This window comes from Camelina sativa, chromosome 5 (genome assembly GCF_030686135.1).
Source record: "Camelina sativa cultivar CO46 ecotype springtype chromosome 5, ASM3068613v1".
Taxonomy (NCBI): domain Eukaryota; kingdom Viridiplantae; phylum Streptophyta; class Magnoliopsida; order Brassicales; family Brassicaceae; genus Camelina; species Camelina sativa.
Genome location: NC_141884.1, coordinates 20,880,852 through 20,899,324, shown reverse-complemented (window position 1 = coordinate 20,899,324; position 18,473 = coordinate 20,880,852). Strand labels below are relative to the sequence as shown.

Below are 18,473 nucleotides of genomic sequence, written 5' to 3'. Positions count from 1 at the left end.
ATCGGGAGACGGGCAAAGTTGAAGTTCCTCACCGAGGCTGGGGTAACACGGAAGTAAAAATACTTCTCTCTCCACTGTTCATCTTTCCCGGGGATCGCCTGTATTATCTTTCGGCCCTCCTGGCGGCATGTGTAAAACGTCTCGGGAAAACTCGAGTTATGTTTGATTTGGTATAACCGGAGGATATCATCAACCCCGAGTTCAAGCCCTATCTCGCGGTCTCGAACGTAGAGGCCCATGACGTGTGACACGAAGTTCGGACACATCTGGGGAAACACCATTCGAAGGCGTTGGAGGATCTATAGGATGATCCTCGGGATGGGGAACACGAGTCAGCACCGCACGAAGTATGTGGTGTAGGCGCAGCAGTAGTCCAGGGGGATGGTCTCCGGTGTTTATGGGTCACCGGGAGAAAGCATCATTTCTACATCCGGGGGTACTCTGTGCTTCTGGCGGAGATCAGTGAGGTTTCTCACGGAAGTAATCAGGGGAATGTGGTTCCCCCAAAGTTTGTAAGGTGCTATAAGGATAAAAGTAGAAAGAAAGGCAGGCGCGAGGCTAACTAGCTTAGACGGAAAGAGATAAACGACGAAGAGCAGAGAAATTGACAAACAAAAAAAAATCTCGGAAGCACTTAAACAGAGGAGAAGAGAGGAAGATTACCTTGAAGTAGTGGATGAGTGCGCGGTTATGACGAGACGTGTGACTAATGACTTATAAGTCATAATTGCTCTAGCTTTCAAAATCCCACGAATCCCTCTCTTCAAATTTAAGCCGTCCAAACTGTTCACCTCCACCGTTGGATCTTAGGAGAGAAAGAGCGTAATCATCACGGAGATCTCGGATCGCGAGATTCATTGTGTTCTCCCCGATAAGGATCGCGAAACCGAAACGACGAAAGATCCTGAGGATATTCGCCTTTCAACCTTCGTATTTAGGTTAAAAGGCTGGGTGGCAATTGTTGGTGTTGGGTTTCGACGAGTTAAAGGCCCGAAGAAAAGCCCGTTAAGGAGTGGATGCCAAACCAGTAAATGGGCCCAACGCGGGCCCATGAAGAGAATCTGACTAAGAGGCTGAGTCAAATTCAAGGATGAGGTCAGAAGGTCAATGGCAAGATCGTGGGCGAGATTGGAGGAGGAGATTCAGGAGAAGTTGGAGTTCGTTTAGCTTAAATATTCAAGTTTGTAAAGAGGAAAGACACATGTAATTGAGACTACGAAAAGGAGATAAAAACAATACAAATTCAGTTCGTCATTCTTCATTGTTCTTATCGATTTAAACCGAAAGCCTGCCCATATCATATTCCTTGTTCAAATCTATTTAATTGTTGTTTCTCATATCAACACTCACGGACACACCTTATGATCAAAAATTAAGTGACAAAGTTTTTTTTTTTTGATAAACAAGTGACAATTATTTTGTGGACTTAATTACTAATACATTATTATCCGTCAAATCAAAATGTTAGGATTGAAGTAAAATTTCTATAAATTAATACTCGATAAATTAATAATTTTTATGAATTCATATATTTTTCTGGCTTCAAGTTAGCCCAACGCAATTTTAGACACAATTCGATAATATAATAGAACAATAATTTAAAGCAAAATCCTTTGTAAATATATGGTCACATTAATAATATAAATTACTAATTATATAAAATTATCAAAATATACGCATATATATACATATTAATTTTTATTAGAGTTCATTTCTAATATTTTTACTATATCAAAAACTTTGGGTGTTAATGTATTATCTTCAAAACATGATAATTGTTATTTTCCTTGCATTTGATTCTACAAAACTACTAGTTATAACAGTTAAATTTTATTGTTAATTTTTTTTTTGATTTTTTTTAAAAAATTAGGAAATTCTCTCTACAAATTAATATTATTAAAACCTCTATAAATTAATAGATTTTCATGGTATCAAAATTATTAATTTATAAAGGTTTATATAAATATTTTCCTTGGAAAGTGTCTTTAGTCAAGTGGTTACAGCACCACCTCTGCGACCTATCCTATTGGAGTTCGACTCCACTAAGTCGCATTACCCCGCGTTGTAGGGATTGACTATGAATTGGGCCTTGTCGATTCAATGATAACAAAAAAAAAATATATTCAGTGTTGTATAGTTAGAACTATTCATCGTGATTCTATTCATCAAATGTGTTCATTATGATTCTTTTTTTTTTTTTTGTTAACTAAAATTCATTATGATTCATGAGCATAGAAAATGAAGTATTATCTTTCTAGTATCATTGAAGATATCCATTATGAACATCAATAAGGAAGTGTCATCTTTTGTGGATCTAATATGGTCGTAGTGAATTTTCTATGATAGAATCATTTATGTAATACTCCCTCCATATTTTTTAGATGATCTTTTAAGGTTTTTGTTTTCTTCTAAAATAGATGATTTTCTCACAAATCTATGTAAAATTAATTATGTTTTTATTGGTTTTAACAATTTATATCTATGCTAATTATTTTTTTATTGATTGAATTGTGTTGAATTCTATGAAAATAGATAGTAAATGATGTTTTTGTTTAAAAATAAAAAAAATTATATAATTTCTTAATATCTGTGCAAGTGTGCATAACTCTAGAAGATCATCTAAAAAAGAAATGAGGGAGTAGTTCTTATAATTTGTAACAAATAATAATTTTTAACGTTAAAAAATTATATTTAATTTTATTAATATAGTAATATTATTCTAGAATTACCAATATTTTTGTATAATAAATTAATTGATATTTTGTAAAAATTATTAAATTCAATTTTATAATACAATACTATATTTTTCCTTTTCATTGAAGACAATTTTTTACATTGAACCGGCTATGAGTCTCCCACTCTGTCGACCCATACATAGGAGGCATTGTGACATGTATGCAATGAGCACAACGCATTGTCGATAATACATCGACCCTAAATAATAGCTCCTTTTTTTTTTTTTTTTTGGTAGGCTAAATAATAGCTCCTTAATAAACAATTCATCTCTCAATCTCATCGTTATCTTCGTTATAGAAACTCGTGAGGCGGGGTAAACAATTTTTTTTTTTTTTTTTTTTTTGTTAATAATTTTAAGTCACTATAAAAAGTATAAACAATGTTTAGTAGTAGTATTTTATTATGCTACTACTACTTGAATAATATCAATTGCCCTAATTTAAAATTTCAGTTTGGAGTTGTGTTTGTGTGTCTCTCTTCTCTATTCCTTCAAGGCAACTAAAATAACATTGCGTGACTTCTTCTGAAACCACCATCTCTACTTTGTGTGTTTCTCCGATCAAAAACTATGGCTTATTTAGCTTCGATTTCTTCATCCTTATCCATATTCAAGAATCCCCAACTCTCAAGATTCCAATTTGCTTTTTCCCCACCAAACCCACTTGTAGTTCTACGCCCTAGAGTTCAGATTCTGAGTATGCCCATGAACAAGACACCGTCTTTAGTGGTGGTCGCGGCTACGACGGCGGCTGAGAAGCAGAAGAAGAGGTATCCTGGAGAATCCAAGGGTTTTGTGGAGGAGATGAGGTTTGTGGCTATGAAACTTCATACGAAAGAGCAAGCTAAGGAAGGTGAGAAAGAGACTAAAGCTATTGAGGAACGTCCTGTGGCTAAGTGGGAGCCTACTGTTGAGGGCTACTTGAAATTTCTTGTGGACAGTAAATTGGTTTATGATACGCTTGAACAGATTATTCAAGATTCCAATTTCCCAAGTTGTGAGTTCTTTTTTTCCTCCCTTCTTTTCTTCTTTTAAGTAGTAATCATTAGACCTGATTTTAGATGGAAGAGGTGAAGTGATTTGGAGTGTTTAATATCTTTGTATCTACCCATTTGATAAAGATCGTTCCTTTGATTCAATTTTAATCTCGTTTTGGAGTTGATTCTTAGTATAATAGTTCTGTTTGATATGATTTTGGAGAATACTTCTATGTGTTAATCTTATTTATCTAGCCATTGGATAAAGATAATTTATTTGTCTCTTATCTTGTGTTGGAGTTGATTCGGTCAGATTTTTTTGGCGACTTAGTTTTGTTTTACTCTTGGATTGAGTTGGTTATTTTGATGGTCTGTATGAATGATTTGGAGAATACTTCTATACGTTTAAAGTGTTTAAATCTTAGTGTTTACCCATTTGATAACGATGATTCATTTGCCCCATTTCTTGTTTTGTACTCTTGGCCTTTATTTGGTTAAAGTGGTGCTTTGTATGAATGGTGTACTCTTGAACTGTGGGTTTAAGGTTGAATATATTATGTACAATTTGTGTTTTGGAGGTTTGGACTTCCAATCTTAGTGTTGTCTCTTACTCGTGGTCCTCGCAAACCATACGTAGAATAAGAGTCTTCAAACAATCGATGAGGGATTATGGTTATGCTAGCTCGTAGGGACTGAGTTTCCTTATGTATTGGAAACAGATACCAGTTTGTGAAATATCTTTACACAAAAGCTGATCTTTTTTTCTAGTGTAACCTTCTCAGGATCTAATTCTGCATTATATGTTTTTCTGTAGATACTGAATTCAAGAACACGGGACTGGAAAGGGCGGATAAATTGGCCACAGATTTGGAGTGGTTCAAGGAACAAGGTTATGAGATTCCAGAACCAACTGCTCCTGGTAAAACATATTCTCAGTATTTAAAGGATTTAGCAGAGAAGGATCCTCAATCATTCATTTGTCACTTCTATAACATCTACTTCGCCCATAGCGCTGGTGGACGAATGATTGGCAGAAAGGTAAAATCTTTGTGCACTAAAATCGCTTGGAAAATTAGTTAAAACTTTCTTCTTCTGAAGCTTATCAAATTTTGCAGGTAGCAGAGAGAATACTTGACAATAAAGAACTCGAGTTCTACAAATGGGATGGCGAACTTCCCAAATTATTACAGAACGTAAGGGAGAAACTGAACAAGGTTGCCGAGGAGTGGACGAGAGAAGAAAAGGACCATTGTTTGGAAGAGACGGAGAAGTCTTTCAAGTATTCTGGTGAGATACTTCGTCTTATTTTGACATGATTTGGGTTGCAGTCTCTCTAGATCTCTCAATATGTCTTGTGGCAACTCAAATCCTGCACATTGTTTATATTCCTGTATTATATTAAAATTATCTTGTGCTTGTATTAAACTCTTCTTTGCTTCAAAGCTATTACTAAGTCCAAGGTTCAAATTTATAACCTTTCTGCTATTTAGGGCTTAAATATAAGTTCAATGATAAGTGTACATCTGATCTAGCAAGAGAACAGACTCTTCTGGTTGGTCTATTAATGGATTGACTTATCTTTATGGTTGGTCTATTAATGGTGATGACTTGTCATACCGTGTATATCTGATTCTATTGGATTGTTGGTTGCTAAACTAAAGCAACCAGTAATGCTAACGGTATGACTTATCTTTATGGTTGGTCTATTAATGGTGATGGTTCACTTTACCTATATGAGAAGTACTATTTATGCGACTCTCAGTAGTTATATGTAGAATTTGTCACTAATATAGTGGCTAAGACGAGCCATTGGAGCATCAACGACAGATTTACTAGTTAGAGCTGATCGTAGATATGCATCACAGAAATGTACCAAAAAAATTGAGTACATATTACAATAAGAAACAAACATGACTAGCCAAATTTGGCAACTTATAAACTAAGTGTTTTTCTCTGCAAATATGAAAAACCTATTGCTCATATGATCCGTATATTCCTTAACTCGTATGACATCTTATTACTCCTTTTTCCGCAAGTCCGATGTCTTTCACTCCTTGGTGCAATGTGCATCTGTGCCATGCTGGCTACATTTGTTATATCCAACGCTTTTAAGGTAATCACGTATCTCTTTGGAGCTACTATTACTTGCCTTGAGCAATCTCTCATCTTCCTCATAGATTAAATAAGGAGCTTGTGCCGGTTTCCTTGAGAGTAGCTTCTTTGCACCCTTTAAGACATGGTATTCCCAACCTTGAACATCGATCTTGAGAAGAAGAACAGGTTGAGACGGCGTGACGAGTTTGTCAAGAGGTATGGATTTCACTTGGACTGCTATTTCTTTGTTTGATTTGAAAGCAAGTCTTGCTCCCACCTCCGAGACAGCACTATTGTCAAGCCGTCCAACCAACTGTTACACCAACAATGGAATCAACATTTAGCAAGATCCAATAGACAAGATGAGTGGGAACAGTAAAACCAAGTCTTGTTGGTTCTTCTTTAACATTCAGTTTCACATATAGCAGACAAGGTCTATGCAATAAGAAGCAATACAATCCACAATTCTATAAACAGAAACAATGCTATGTTCTCACTTCACTACTCTCAAATTACAGAAATGTGATGGTACCTTATGGAAGGTGATGTCCCCAGTTCTGTCAGAAGCAGCGGCTTCAAACACAGTAACCAAAGCAGCAACTCTATTGAACCAAATCCCATCACAGATCCTCTGTAAATTCTCAAACACAGGCTCAAAGGCAAGCACTTTAAAACCCATAGCAGCCGCAGCAAAGCTAGCCATACCAACATTAGCTCCCACATCAACGACTAAACCATTTTTACCACTAGCTCTCATACTCTCCAAAACCTCCTGAATCGTAGCTGAGATGTCTGGTTTCCTAAAGGGCTTACCTTTAAGCAGCCTGACAATGTTCTTGTGTGGTTTCTCCGGGAGAGTACCGAGATCAGCGAGGGAATAGACAAAAGGGTACTTGAGATTCTCGACGACGTTTGCGATTATGGGTTTTGACTGGGGACATTTGAAGCAATCAAAAGGAGGTATTGGGAATGTGGTGTCGATTGAGAGATTGGGATTGGAGTATTGGAGAGTGGAGCCAGAGAAGAAGAAGAGAGAAGAGAGGAAGATAACGGAGAGGACAGTAAGTGAGATTAGTGTCTTTGGTGATAAAAGCTTCTGGTTCTTGTCCCTTTTCCAGGCGTTCGCCATGGAAATGGATCCAGATGTGTTTGTTCCGACTCTTGAGTTTCGATCTGAGTAAAAAATGGGTAGCAGCTTTTCTTAATCTTCAGATCTGAGAAAACAAGAAGGAGAGATCTTTGGGTGGGAAAGCTGGATTCGTATCGAGCCGTTAAAGGATCACAAGGAGAAGCTCCGAGGTTTGCAATTCCGGTCAAGACAAGAGATTTAGAAGATCATTACAGAGACACAATGGCACGTGTGTGTGTCTAAATAAGATTTTAAATCTCATATGATCCTCATTCCTCATAGATCTAATTTTTTTTTTTTTTTTTTTTTTTTTTTTTTTTTTTTTTTTGTAATAACCCACTTTTTATTTTGCTTTCAAAGTTTTGAAATAACCCATTTTCTTCAAATATTTTAAATTTGCCATTTTTGGTCACTTTAAAATCTATACATTTACAATTTTTTTTTTTTGGCTAAAATACAAACATAATGTGTTTTAGATCTTAAAAAATGGCAAATTTATAAAATTTTAGCCAAAATGGCAAAATCCAAATATACCACTAAGAAAAGTCTCTTTTTCATAATTAATTCAAGTTTCAATACAAAAGATTAATTAATTTAATATTTTCTCCAACATAACATAATTTTTAGTCTACCATTCATAACATTAGACCAGTATGCTATTGGGAGTCTCTCATTTAAACTAAACTATGTACAGTATAATGTTGTTATTTTCAAAGGTTAAAAAGCTCATAAAGTTACAATGATTTATTAAAAAGAAACAAAATTGATGTAGCAAATAATAGTGTTGAATTTTATTGATGCGTGAAAGAAAAATGTAGACTTTTTATTTGACATGGCAAGTTTCAATTGAATAATTGATCGATTAGTTTTTTTTTTCTATCAACCAAACATTAATTTTAAAGAGAATCTTAGTATTTGTTGTCTAAACAGGAGGAAACGAGTCTATAAAAGAAGTTTTAGAGGTAAGAGAACGCGAAGCTCGAGCAAGGCAATCCGCCTTCAAGTTTGACATACGTGGATTCCGAGATAAGGAAAATAGTAGAAACGACTCCTTGAGCAGACTGAAATCATCCAACAGGTTGGACAATGCCGGCTAATCTTCAGGAGTTTGGACCATCACGACTAGCTCAACACAATCCGTCTCAGATTTGACTAGGAGCCTAGAATCTTTTTTTTAGCAAACATGTAGATTATATGACACTAGTGTTATGACCCGTGCCATGTACGGGTAAATTTATGTATTAGACTGTAACGGGTAAATTTATGTATTAGACTGTATTTTATCAAAAGATTTATTGTATATTCACAAAAAATTATCATTATTCATTTGAAGAAGTTTGAGATGATTAAAAGTTTATTTAGTTATGATTATATATATATTAAATGGATAGACCTATACAATCGAACATTGTATTTGAAAGTTTATTAAGCTCAAAATAAAAGGATAAAGAGGACTTTTAACAACAACAAAATAACATTATATTAAAAAAAAACAATATACAGTTATCCACCAATTCAACAAATTTTGGTGGCCTCCTGTATATCTCGTCGTATGTAAATTAGGTGAAGGCTTACTCTATTTTTTCACCTTTTCTCTTTGTGCTTTCCTAGATAACACATGCTTCTTCCAAGATTTGATTAGTTTTCTTTTTAATATGTTTCTCTTCCAAAGGTTTTTTTTGAGATTTGCTTGGAATCCTATCAAGCAATGGAACAAACGTTGATTAGTTCCTTTTAAAAGAAAATTGGCTCATTACAACTGAACTATTAATGAAACTTGAAGTAATTAGAGAAAAAAACATAAGTTAAAGCATGAGAACTATTGTAAACACCTCTGGAATTTTGCCATTCATATTGTTTCTCTTTTGTGGGCAAAGATTTAATCTTGAGAGACATGCAAGTCAAAGAAAGTGATATGAAAACTGTTTAAATTTATTCATAAAAACAAACCTTGGAGAATTAGGCATGCCTTTTTACTCTGGAATTAGCCGCACACTGGATCAAAAGTGAGTGAATATCATATACATCAAAGTTCTCAGTAAATGAAACTAAAGTTAAAACAAAAAGTTCAAAACTTTAAGATGTAAACCTGACGGATAGGACAAGCCAGAAGATATCTCAAGTTCTCAGCAAGAAGACCAATCTCCGTCGTTATTTCAGAGCAAAATCTCTTCCATAGCTATTCAAAAACAAAGACAAATCAACCCAAATAATCTGAAGAAACACAAACCCATGATTTAGAATTAGGAGAGAAACAAAATCAACGAACCTGACGAATGTAAAGCGTCGTCTTATTCTTGTTGATGTTGTTGTTCTTCTTGTCTTCTGACAATCATTTCATCAATCAATTTGCCAGAACCTTCTCCTTTCAATGGTGTTCCTGAAATTCGATTTTTACAAAATTTCTTGATGTAAGGAACAATAGTTCTGCAAATTCAAAACCCCAATAGAGAAACATTTGGATTGGAGAAAAATACAATAAGAAGAGGCAGGCGATAATGAAACCCTAAAATCAGAACAAAGCTTTAATTTTTTTACCTGATCAAGGCAAGAAGAAACATGAATCATAAATAGAAGAGATGAGAGCTTTTTGTATGAAATCATCCGTGTTTTATTGTTGAAGAATTGAGAAGTGGACATAATGAGATCGTGGGGGAAGAAGGGAAGCGTTGCAGTTTTTTTTTTGGAAGCGCAGTTTTCGATCGATTTTTTTTGTTAAATTAAATTTATTTTTTTTAATAAGTGCTTTTAAAGCTAAAATAGCGGAAGATGAAAATTTGAGACTTTTGCCAGATGTCAGAAGGAGCTGCAGTTAATAGAAAACTTACTTGTTAATTACTCCTTCCATTTTAAATTACTTGTCATTTAAGTTTTTTCACGCAAATTAAGAAAACAACTCAATTTTTTATTTTACTCCGTCTTTAATACATTTTCTAATTTTCTTATTGGTTAAAACATTAAAATAATAGGGATATAATTGGTATTTTTATCAAACATATGCATTGGAAATCTAAAATGACAAGTATTGGAAAACAAAATTTTTACTCTAGAATGACAAGTAAAAAAAACCAGAGGGAGTATAAGATAGAGATGTGACATGTGAAGGCAAATGACTGGGAGCTCTCTTGTTTTTTTTTATCTCAATTATTTTATAAAAATTATAGTCATATATATATAATTTTTATATCAAAATTCATCAATTTCATGTTTTATAAACAGAGACATTGTTTTATTTAGTTTGGACACTGAAAAAACCCAAATTTTTTACTTTACTTATTCAATTAGCATCCAATAAACTCTTGATTTTCGCTTTAAATATCGTTTTAGTGAAATTGATCTCAACAATAATCCTTTAAACACCCAAAAAAACTATTGAATTGTTACCAGTTAATAAATCAAGTTATTCCTTTCAGCTATTCATCGAGCAAGTCTAATTCTAAGTAGATAATGTAGGTCAATACTTCTCATTGTCTCTCATAAAACAAGAATTAATAAATAGAAACATTCTAATATCTCCATATACCCTAAAAAACACAAAATGGTCCTGATTGGTTATTTATTTAAAACTTTGTGTTTATCTCACTTGTTCATTGTCATTGCAAGTCGTTCGACCGTTAAACCAAAAGTCTTTAACATCCAATACCATGATTCGAAGCCGTATGGAAAAACTGATAACGCCAATATATGTCTATAACCATTTTCTTAATTAATGTTTATAGGTTTGAGATGAAAATCTAAGACATAATTATAAACCTATATGACCAATATACAAACGCAAAAGATAAAAATTAGTTTATAAATTTTTCTGATATACTTAGTTTAATAATTAACCTATGTCTTTCTCAACGGACACGAAATTAACATTCACAAGTGTATGGATTCGTGCATGTATGAGGAGGAGCACTGGAAGTATAGTAACATTTTTTTTCAGTTATTGTTCATTTACAAATATATGCTTATTATTTACATTTAAACCGTATTACAAAACGTGTGATAAGATACTCATACAATGAAAAGAAAATGATTTAATCATTATTTCTTATATACCACTTTATTAACATCTGTAGTAGTCATTTTTCTATGTATGAAAAAGTAGCAAGTCTTGTAAATTTGAAATTTTCATAGACTATGGATTTGCATCCGTGAACAACTAAAATATCAAAGAAATAATATCAGTCAACAGCAAAACGGGACACTTCAATTTCTTCTCCATCCATCACTTTAACATTACCAGTGTCACTACAACAGCTCCTGACGATAATCCCAACACTAACGATATGAAAATAGGTTCATGTAGCAATATTCGCGTCTCAAACACAAACATCGATAGTGGAAACAATTGTATCTCTAACCACTAACCTCGATATCTCTAACGTCAAGTGCGGTCCCATGCATGGGATCAGTGTTGGAAGTTTAGGGAAGAACAAAGACGAGAAAGACGTGAAGGATTTAACTGTATGAGACATCATATTCAACGGCACAAGGCGATGGTATTTAGATCAAGACTTGGGAATCTGCAGCTTCAAAGATCTTAGTTTCGAACTTCGTGTATGAGAATATTCAGATGATTGATGTTGGAAAACCGATCAACATTGATCAGAAGTATTGTCCTCACCCACCTTGTGAACATGAAAAAAGGTTAAATTTCTATGCAAAAGAAAAAAGAAGCAAACCTTATTATATATTTCTAATCACAAGCAAAATACAACTTGTGATTGGTTTTTTAGGGTGAGTCATACGTTCATATCCAAGACCTTAGGCTAAAGAACATATATGGAACGTCAAAGAACAAAATGACAATAAGTCTGCAATGTAGGAAGAGCTACAAAATTGTTGAGCTAATTGGCATTAACCTAAAGTATAACAGAGATGAGGATGGTCCTTCCATGCACTGTGATGTGTGAAAATGTTGACGGTTCCACTAGTGGTAGAATTGTTCCCCAACATTGTCTTAATTGATTTGGCGGTCCATCAACACGATGACGATGTTTGATGGAGAAGTGGAAGATGACTTATCTTGTTTTAAAAAAGAAAGATTACATATTACATCTTTTGTGTCATCTTTCTTTTAGTTATCGATGTTTGGTGGAGATGATTCCTTAGCATTGTTCGGTGGAGAAGAAGAAAGATGACTCATCTGGTTTTACATCTTGGTTAAGGATTTTGCCTGAGAAGAATCCAAATTGTGAATTGGTAAAAAAAGAGTAAACAAAAGTTAGAAAGAAAAAAGCTTTAAAATACCGAAAGAAATAGTGAGAAAAATAACTTGAGAAGTGAAACAACGAAGTGCGAGGGAAAATATACCAATACTAGCACTTAAAACATACCAGTACTATTACTTACTATATATACTACAATGTTAAAAGGCGTTCCCAAAATTAAAATGTGACGAACCAACCATAACGTTTGGATTCTGACAAACGCTATTTACAACAAAAAGGTATGTCACCTATAGCAAAAATGCATAAAAAGCTATATTTTATTGTTATTGCTTATTTTCCTGTAATAAATTCAATAATTCATACTATAAATATGACTCGAAGAGTAACTAAAAACATATCTAAACAACGTGTGACCGACTGAAGCTCTCTTGGTCACACCAACCATGGTAGCCGTCTCCGGTCTCTTGCCTATGCCACACACTGATCACTATCCACAGGAACGGTCTAGGAAACTTGTCTCTCCATTGTTTTAGTGCTAATTGAGCAATTTATTAGTATATAGACACAAACTAAAAATACAAGTTTACATTCAAAATGAGCGATAGAGATGAAATTAACCCGGTAGAAAATGATCTAGATCCTTCAACACTTCTTTGCAACATCTAAGGCCATCTTCAATGCTGCAAGATATTTTCCAAAGTTCTAGAATGTTCTGATACGTAATCAAAGACCAATGAATAAAAAAAGAAAGAAAAGTAAATAACATGACCAGTGAAGACACAATATTTGAGACTGGTAGGAATCTAGACACAGCTTAATTGCTTAATATACACAAAAAAGGAAAAAAAAGAACTTAATAATTGGAAAGCAGCTTTGTTGAAAGATAATAATATGGTACACCAGAAATATACCCCAAACAAAATTTAGCAGTCTTCAGCAGAGAATCCCTTCCCATTATCCTTCTCTGCCGAGTCTTTACCTTTCGTTGGCTTAAACCACAAGGCACAAATGAAATAGACAACGAAGTTTATTCCACTAAGAATGACTAACAGCCAATAAAAGTAGTCGAGTCGGCCGTGGTTGATGTTATCAGCCAGCCATCCTCCATCCGTAGAAGTTGAAGTGACCTTCTTGATGACTGAGACCAAGAAACTGCTGACAAAGAAGCCTAGTGATAAAGTGGTCAAGAAAAGTCCGGTGCTCATTGTTTTCATTCCCTTAGGCGATTGGGTTATGAAGAAATCAAGTTGGCCAGTGTAGATAAAGGCTTCCCCAGCTCCAACTAAGAAGAATTGTGGAACAAGTAAGAATACACTTATGGGCAATGTTTTTTGTGTACTAGATTTCGCAACGTCTAGACGCTTTTGCTCAACTAGAGCTGCAGCTGCCATGCCGGCTGTTGATAAGACTAATCCAATAGCAATTCTTTGTAGGCTAGAGAAACCTGGAATGTGAATGCATGTGAATATATAGTTGAAAGACATAAATATATATATATATATATATATATATAATATAAAATCTAGATATGTAAATGTTGCATGCATCTTATGTCACCTGGTTTTCCTTTCCATTTCTTCCAAAAAGGCATTATGGCACGGTCGTAGACAGCTAAAGTTATGAGAATAGCCGCGACGAAAAACACGGTGAGTGAACCAGCTGGAATCTTGAAATTTCCAATGTTACGTCTCATGGTTGAAGCTTGCTCAACCGAGAATGTAATCATTTGGGCATATGTTGTCCAGAAAATGATAGTTGTTGCCCAAATAGGCAAAAGCCTAACCATCATTTTCACTTCCTCTACTTTCGTTACTGAGCTTAGCTTCCAAGGGTTTGGAATTGCGACTCCATCTAGGGTTTGTTCGAAATCTCCTTCTGTGACTATGGCTGCCTTGTCCAACAAGCTGCACACACAAGTTTAGATAATTAAGATACAAATTTCACTTTAATTTACTTCTTAATTTTGTTTGTGAAAATTGACTAGAAACTTACTGAAACTGATCAGTATGTTCAATTCTCACGCCCTCAGGATTATCTTCATAAAGATAAACAATGCTCTGAGGTAGTTCCATTTTCCTCTTTCTGAATGCAGCTGCTATAACCTGAAAAATTTGCACAACAGGACTTCCTGTGCTCTTCTTATAACGGTAGCTTTTAGTCCCAAACAAGAAAATCCCAATAGCTATAGCCATAGACACCGTGCAGACTCCATAAGCCCAAGATCTTCCCACTTCATCTTGCATGTAAACTAAAACAGTCACAGCCATCAATGTCCCCATGCTAATGAAAAAGAAAAATCTGCATGTGCCAAATTTAATTTAGTTTTAAATAAGGGATTGTTCCAATAATGTTATCATATAATGAATATAAACTCTAAACCTAACCTGTTGAAGAAGAAAGCCATTTGAGCTTTTTCTTTAGGATCTTTTTCATCAAACTGGTCAGACCCGAATCCGGAGATACTAGACTTAAGGCCACCTGTTCCAAGGGCTATTAAGTAAAGTGAAATATAAAGAATTGTCATCTGAAAGGTAGTGGCGGGTATGCATGCTTCTCCGTGGTGGCATGTTGGCGGACGCAGCTCTGGCAGCTTCGTTGCTATCGCTAGCGCACCAGTTCCCTATATACAAGAACACAAGATATTATTAGATTTGATAGCAAACTTTTTGGTTGATGTTCAAAGAGGCATCTACTATTAAATGGCGAAACCACTAATAACATTGATTTTTTTTTCTTTTTTTCTTTTTTTCTTTATATATGGTTTGAGATAAAGTCTTACGAGAGCTTGAATGGTTGAAAAAATAGCTATGGTTTTAAAACGGCCGAGGAAGGAGTCCGCGAGAAATCCACCGAGCAAGCAAAGGAGGAAGGAAGTGCCCATGAAGTCAGTGACAATGTTGGCAGAAGTTGAACTTGGGAGATGCATTGTCTCCATCAAATATGTTACCAAATTCACCGCTATTCCCATGGTTGATAGCCTCTCCACAACCTCAATTCCTGCAATAGTTTTTACATTTTTCTTTATACACTATCAACACTTTGTATACATGTCCCAAGTTAAATTGGAAGTAATTCATATATATTCAAGTAGTGTTGTGTTAATCCAATAATCCTTACTTTTTTTTTTCTTTACTAAGACGCCAAATTCATCTAAGTGGTAAATTACACATGGAAATTATTATAGGATTTAGATAATCATATTTTTGTTTTTTGTTTTTTGATAACCAGATAATTATAATGTTTGAAACCCGCGGGAACTAAGTAGCCATAAACTGATAAACAAGTTTGGTTGTCTTAAAGGTAAATTAATTCAAACAGACACTCAAACCATAAGCTTTCAAATATACTCCAACTATGATTTATTTATTTATTTTGGAAACATAGAAAAATATTCACGATAACTTATCGCTGTAAAATCATGATCTTTTTGTCCTTCAAAAGGCAAGGAACTGAAGAATAATATGTTAACAGTTTTAATCTCAGAAAGCAACAAAACCAAAGTTTGGATAAACGAGTAATTTTAATTAGACAACTGTAAGAGAGAATATTGAGGAACAAAACAAGTTTTTAGAGGTCGGCGTTTATGCTCCCTAAGTAGACACGTGAATACAGATATAAATCTATTTTTCATTTTCCCTCACTAAACAAATTTTTTTTTTTTACGTGTGATGAAATTAAATAAAATAAAAAGAAAATTATTAGTATGATTGAATGAACGAGATGGGGAGCCATGTGGCGTGTCCCTTTTTTCTTTATCTTTCTATCAATCAGCGTGATTCAGAACAACGACGTTTCATATTTTATATATATACAAACGAACTTATTTCAATCATATCATGTGTGAGTGTGACTGATTTGAAGTTGAGTCTCTTTTGTTTCTCACCATGTATTCGTAAATTATACAACTTAATGGAGATTTAAATGTATACGCAAGAACTACCACAACCCTCTTAATAAAATTAGCTACGTATACACATATTGGTATGTATTCACTGATGAATATCTTGCCAATATGTGGACGACACATGTATTTTCTTCATTTACCGATTATTAAATAACGGAATAATCTTTGTAGTGAATTATATAAGCTTTGCCCAAAAAAAAAAAGTGGATTATAAGCAAGAAGAAGACGAAGAAGTTTGTCTTTTGCTAGGACATATATATATGAGTAATTTTCACACAGATCTTATATACTGGTGGTGTATGTGTTTATGTATATGTATCTTTGGACCAAAGTTATATTATCTGCAAATGCATATATGCATAGGTAATGTAGAGAAGAAAAAGACGAACCAAGAATGAGAGCTGCAGTGATCCAGCCACCGGTTTTGGATTTGTCTGCTGGTCGGCCGCTGTAGTCTACGGCATCAGCTACCGTCCAACTCCCTTTGCTCTCCTGAAAGCCACCACATCAATCCTCAGTTTACAAATCTTACAACCAATAGTTTACAAGTAAGAAGAAGAATATTATCCAAACCATTTTTCTTGTATATCTTCAAGTATCGCCTTGATGATATTATTCTTAATTTCTGCTAAATGTTTGGTCTTTGTTAGCCACAGAAGCAAATAATGATGGAGAGGAAACTGCCCTTTTATAGCCACAAAAATGGATGAAAGAGAGCTAGCACCGACCTTCCACTATATGTGATTTGAGACATATCACAAAAACGTGAAGTCTTAAGAGATAGGTTCATCACACTTTATTTCCAACTTTCCACCATTCTTTACTTATATATATATTGTAAATTATTTTGGCTATTTTTATTTTTGTTTTTGTCTTTTTTTTTGTGTTTTTTAATCCTATTTTGTCATTTGTTGTAAAAATTATTTTCTATGATGATAAATTATTGTATTTGATCCATATCGACAAGACATAGAAATGGATCATAGAAAAGAAACACTTGCATATATTCCCATATAAAATGTTTTGAGTGATCAAGTAAAGATTCTCTACGAGGTTTCTTACTGTTAGTTTTCAACTCTTCCTTTTTTACTTCTCCACTACCTATTGGAAAACTGCATGCACCATGTATTGTTTTTACAACATAAAAAGAAAGCATAGAGAAATATAGTAGAATATCACATTTTTGTCAAAATAAGAAGAATATGAAAGAGAAGAATAGCAGAAAACAAAGTTACTTCAAGTAGATAAAACTTATTTGTTTACCCTGAATAAAATTTGCAAATTATTTGGTTGGTTAAGACTTAAGAGATATGGGACAGATTCTAGCTCTCCATATGTTCGAGTTGGAATGTGATCGGAATCCTCCAGTTTGTTAAATTTTGTTTATTGGAAGCATTTGTCATATTTGTGGCAGAAAGAAAGAGTGGTGTACGTTGGTATAGTGGTGACTTCTACTGTTCTACACGTCTTCATGGTTCTTACTTCTGAGAAAGCATATGCAGAGTTAGCACATTACTCCCAGTTCCTCTCAGTTGACAGTTAGCATACGTCTTCATAGTTTTACCTTTTTTTTCACGTGCAAATTAAAGATATAAGACTAGTTATAATTGCGAAGAGTAACACATAAAAGTTGACAGAGTATGAGAAGGTATTAAGAGCTTCCCCATAACTCCTAAGATTAGGAACATATTTACAATATGTATGTTTCCCAGTACATTTAATGTTTCCAACTTGTTCAAAACAAATGACTTAACATTATCTTTTTGTCACGTGCAAAAGATATAAGACTTATTTCAATTAATTGCGAAGAGTACCACGTAAAAGATGACAGGGTATATGAATCATGCATTACCCCGTGACTCCCAAGAGAGTAGGAAGTAGGAACACTTTAATTGTTTTAAGTCTTGATCATGAATTGATCATGTGTATCGAGTTATATTTTAACTGTGTTACATGGTTAATTCATTGATAGCGCAATTGGGATTCAAATCCACAAGGAATGAGAAATATATTACTAGGTATTCGCGATACTACTTAAATTTAGGGCTTGACTGGTTCAAACGCTGTGGTTGCGGTTGCGGCTGAGGGAGATTGTGGAAGTGGGCGATTGCGGTTGCAAGCGTTATTAAGCGTTTTGAACGACTGGTTTAGCGGTTTAAAATTGGTACGTTTGCGGGAGGTTTACGACTGGTTGACCAGCGGGTGCAATAGCGGTTGGAACATAAATAAATGTGATATATAATTAGATAAATGTTTTAAAATATCAAAACTTTATTAAACTTGATTTATAATTAAAATTCATTAAAAATACTAAAATAATTATTTAAAAAACAAATAAATTTCATAGTGAAATACTTATTACTTTATGCATTTGACTTTTAACCAAAACTTTAATCAAGTAATTTGATAAATGACTAAACATATGCTTTAGATCGTAGATCTTCTTTCTTAAATCTCACACACTCAATAATTT

At 34.1% G+C, this 18,473-nt stretch overlaps 3 protein-coding genes, 2 long non-coding RNA genes and 1 pseudogene across 6 annotated transcripts; 3 read left to right on the top strand and 3 right to left on the bottom strand.

The window, feature by feature from the left end:
- The first annotated feature begins 2,902 nt into the window (after window positions 1–2,902).
- On the top strand, window positions 2,903–5,180 carry LOC104705114 (heme oxygenase 1, chloroplastic). The gene is made up of 3 exons (XM_087450496.1): window positions 2,903–3,731; window positions 4,526–4,749; window positions 4,827–5,180. The coding sequence occupies exons 1-3, from the start codon at window positions 3,305–3,307 to the stop codon at window positions 5,025–5,027; spliced, it is 852 nt and encodes a 283-aa protein (XP_087306622.1). The 5' UTR covers window positions 2,903–3,304; the 3' UTR covers window positions 5,028–5,180.
- Window positions 5,181–5,520: 340 nt separating this feature from the next.
- Window positions 5,521–7,268, bottom strand: LOC104787072 (uncharacterized). The gene is made up of 2 exons (XM_010512577.3): window positions 6,338–7,268; window positions 5,521–6,118 (listed from the first exon to the last, which is right to left on the bottom strand). The coding sequence occupies exons 1-2, from the start codon at window positions 6,932–6,934 to the stop codon at window positions 5,759–5,761; spliced, it is 957 nt and encodes a 318-aa protein (XP_010510879.2). The 5' UTR covers window positions 6,935–7,268; the 3' UTR covers window positions 5,521–5,758.
- A 1,009-nt stretch (window positions 7,269–8,277) lies between these two features.
- Window positions 8,278–9,656, bottom strand: LOC104787071 (uncharacterized). 2 transcript variants are annotated; one of them, XR_767776.3, is made up of 5 exons: window positions 9,473–9,656; window positions 9,204–9,314; window positions 9,024–9,113; window positions 8,767–8,929; window positions 8,278–8,632 (listed from the first exon to the last, which is right to left on the bottom strand). It is a non-coding gene; the product is annotated as an uncharacterized LOC104787071 (long non-coding RNA). The 2 variants fall into 2 exon arrangements; XR_767777.3 differs by having other exon boundaries at window positions 8,885–8,929.
- A 1,111-nt stretch (window positions 9,657–10,767) lies between these two features.
- Window positions 10,768–11,893, top strand: LOC109132865 (exopolygalacturonase-like; annotated as a pseudogene).
- A 1,060-nt stretch (window positions 11,894–12,953) lies between these two features.
- Window positions 12,954–17,455, bottom strand: LOC147944103 (protein NRT1/ PTR FAMILY 6.2-like). The gene is made up of 7 exons (XM_087450494.1): window positions 16,574–17,455; window positions 16,390–16,492; window positions 14,876–15,093; window positions 14,481–14,716; window positions 14,089–14,394; window positions 13,654–14,000; window positions 12,954–13,540 (listed from the first exon to the last, which is right to left on the bottom strand). The coding sequence occupies exons 1-7, from the start codon at window positions 16,574–16,576 to the stop codon at window positions 13,020–13,022; spliced, it is 1,734 nt and encodes a 577-aa protein (XP_087306620.1). The 5' UTR covers window positions 16,577–17,455; the 3' UTR covers window positions 12,954–13,019.
- Window positions 16,248–17,049, top strand: LOC147944104 (uncharacterized). Its single transcript, XR_015557246.1, has 2 exons — window positions 16,248–16,548; window positions 16,651–17,049. It is a non-coding gene; the product is annotated as an uncharacterized LOC147944104 (long non-coding RNA).
- Window positions 17,456–18,473: the final 1,018 nt, after the last annotated feature.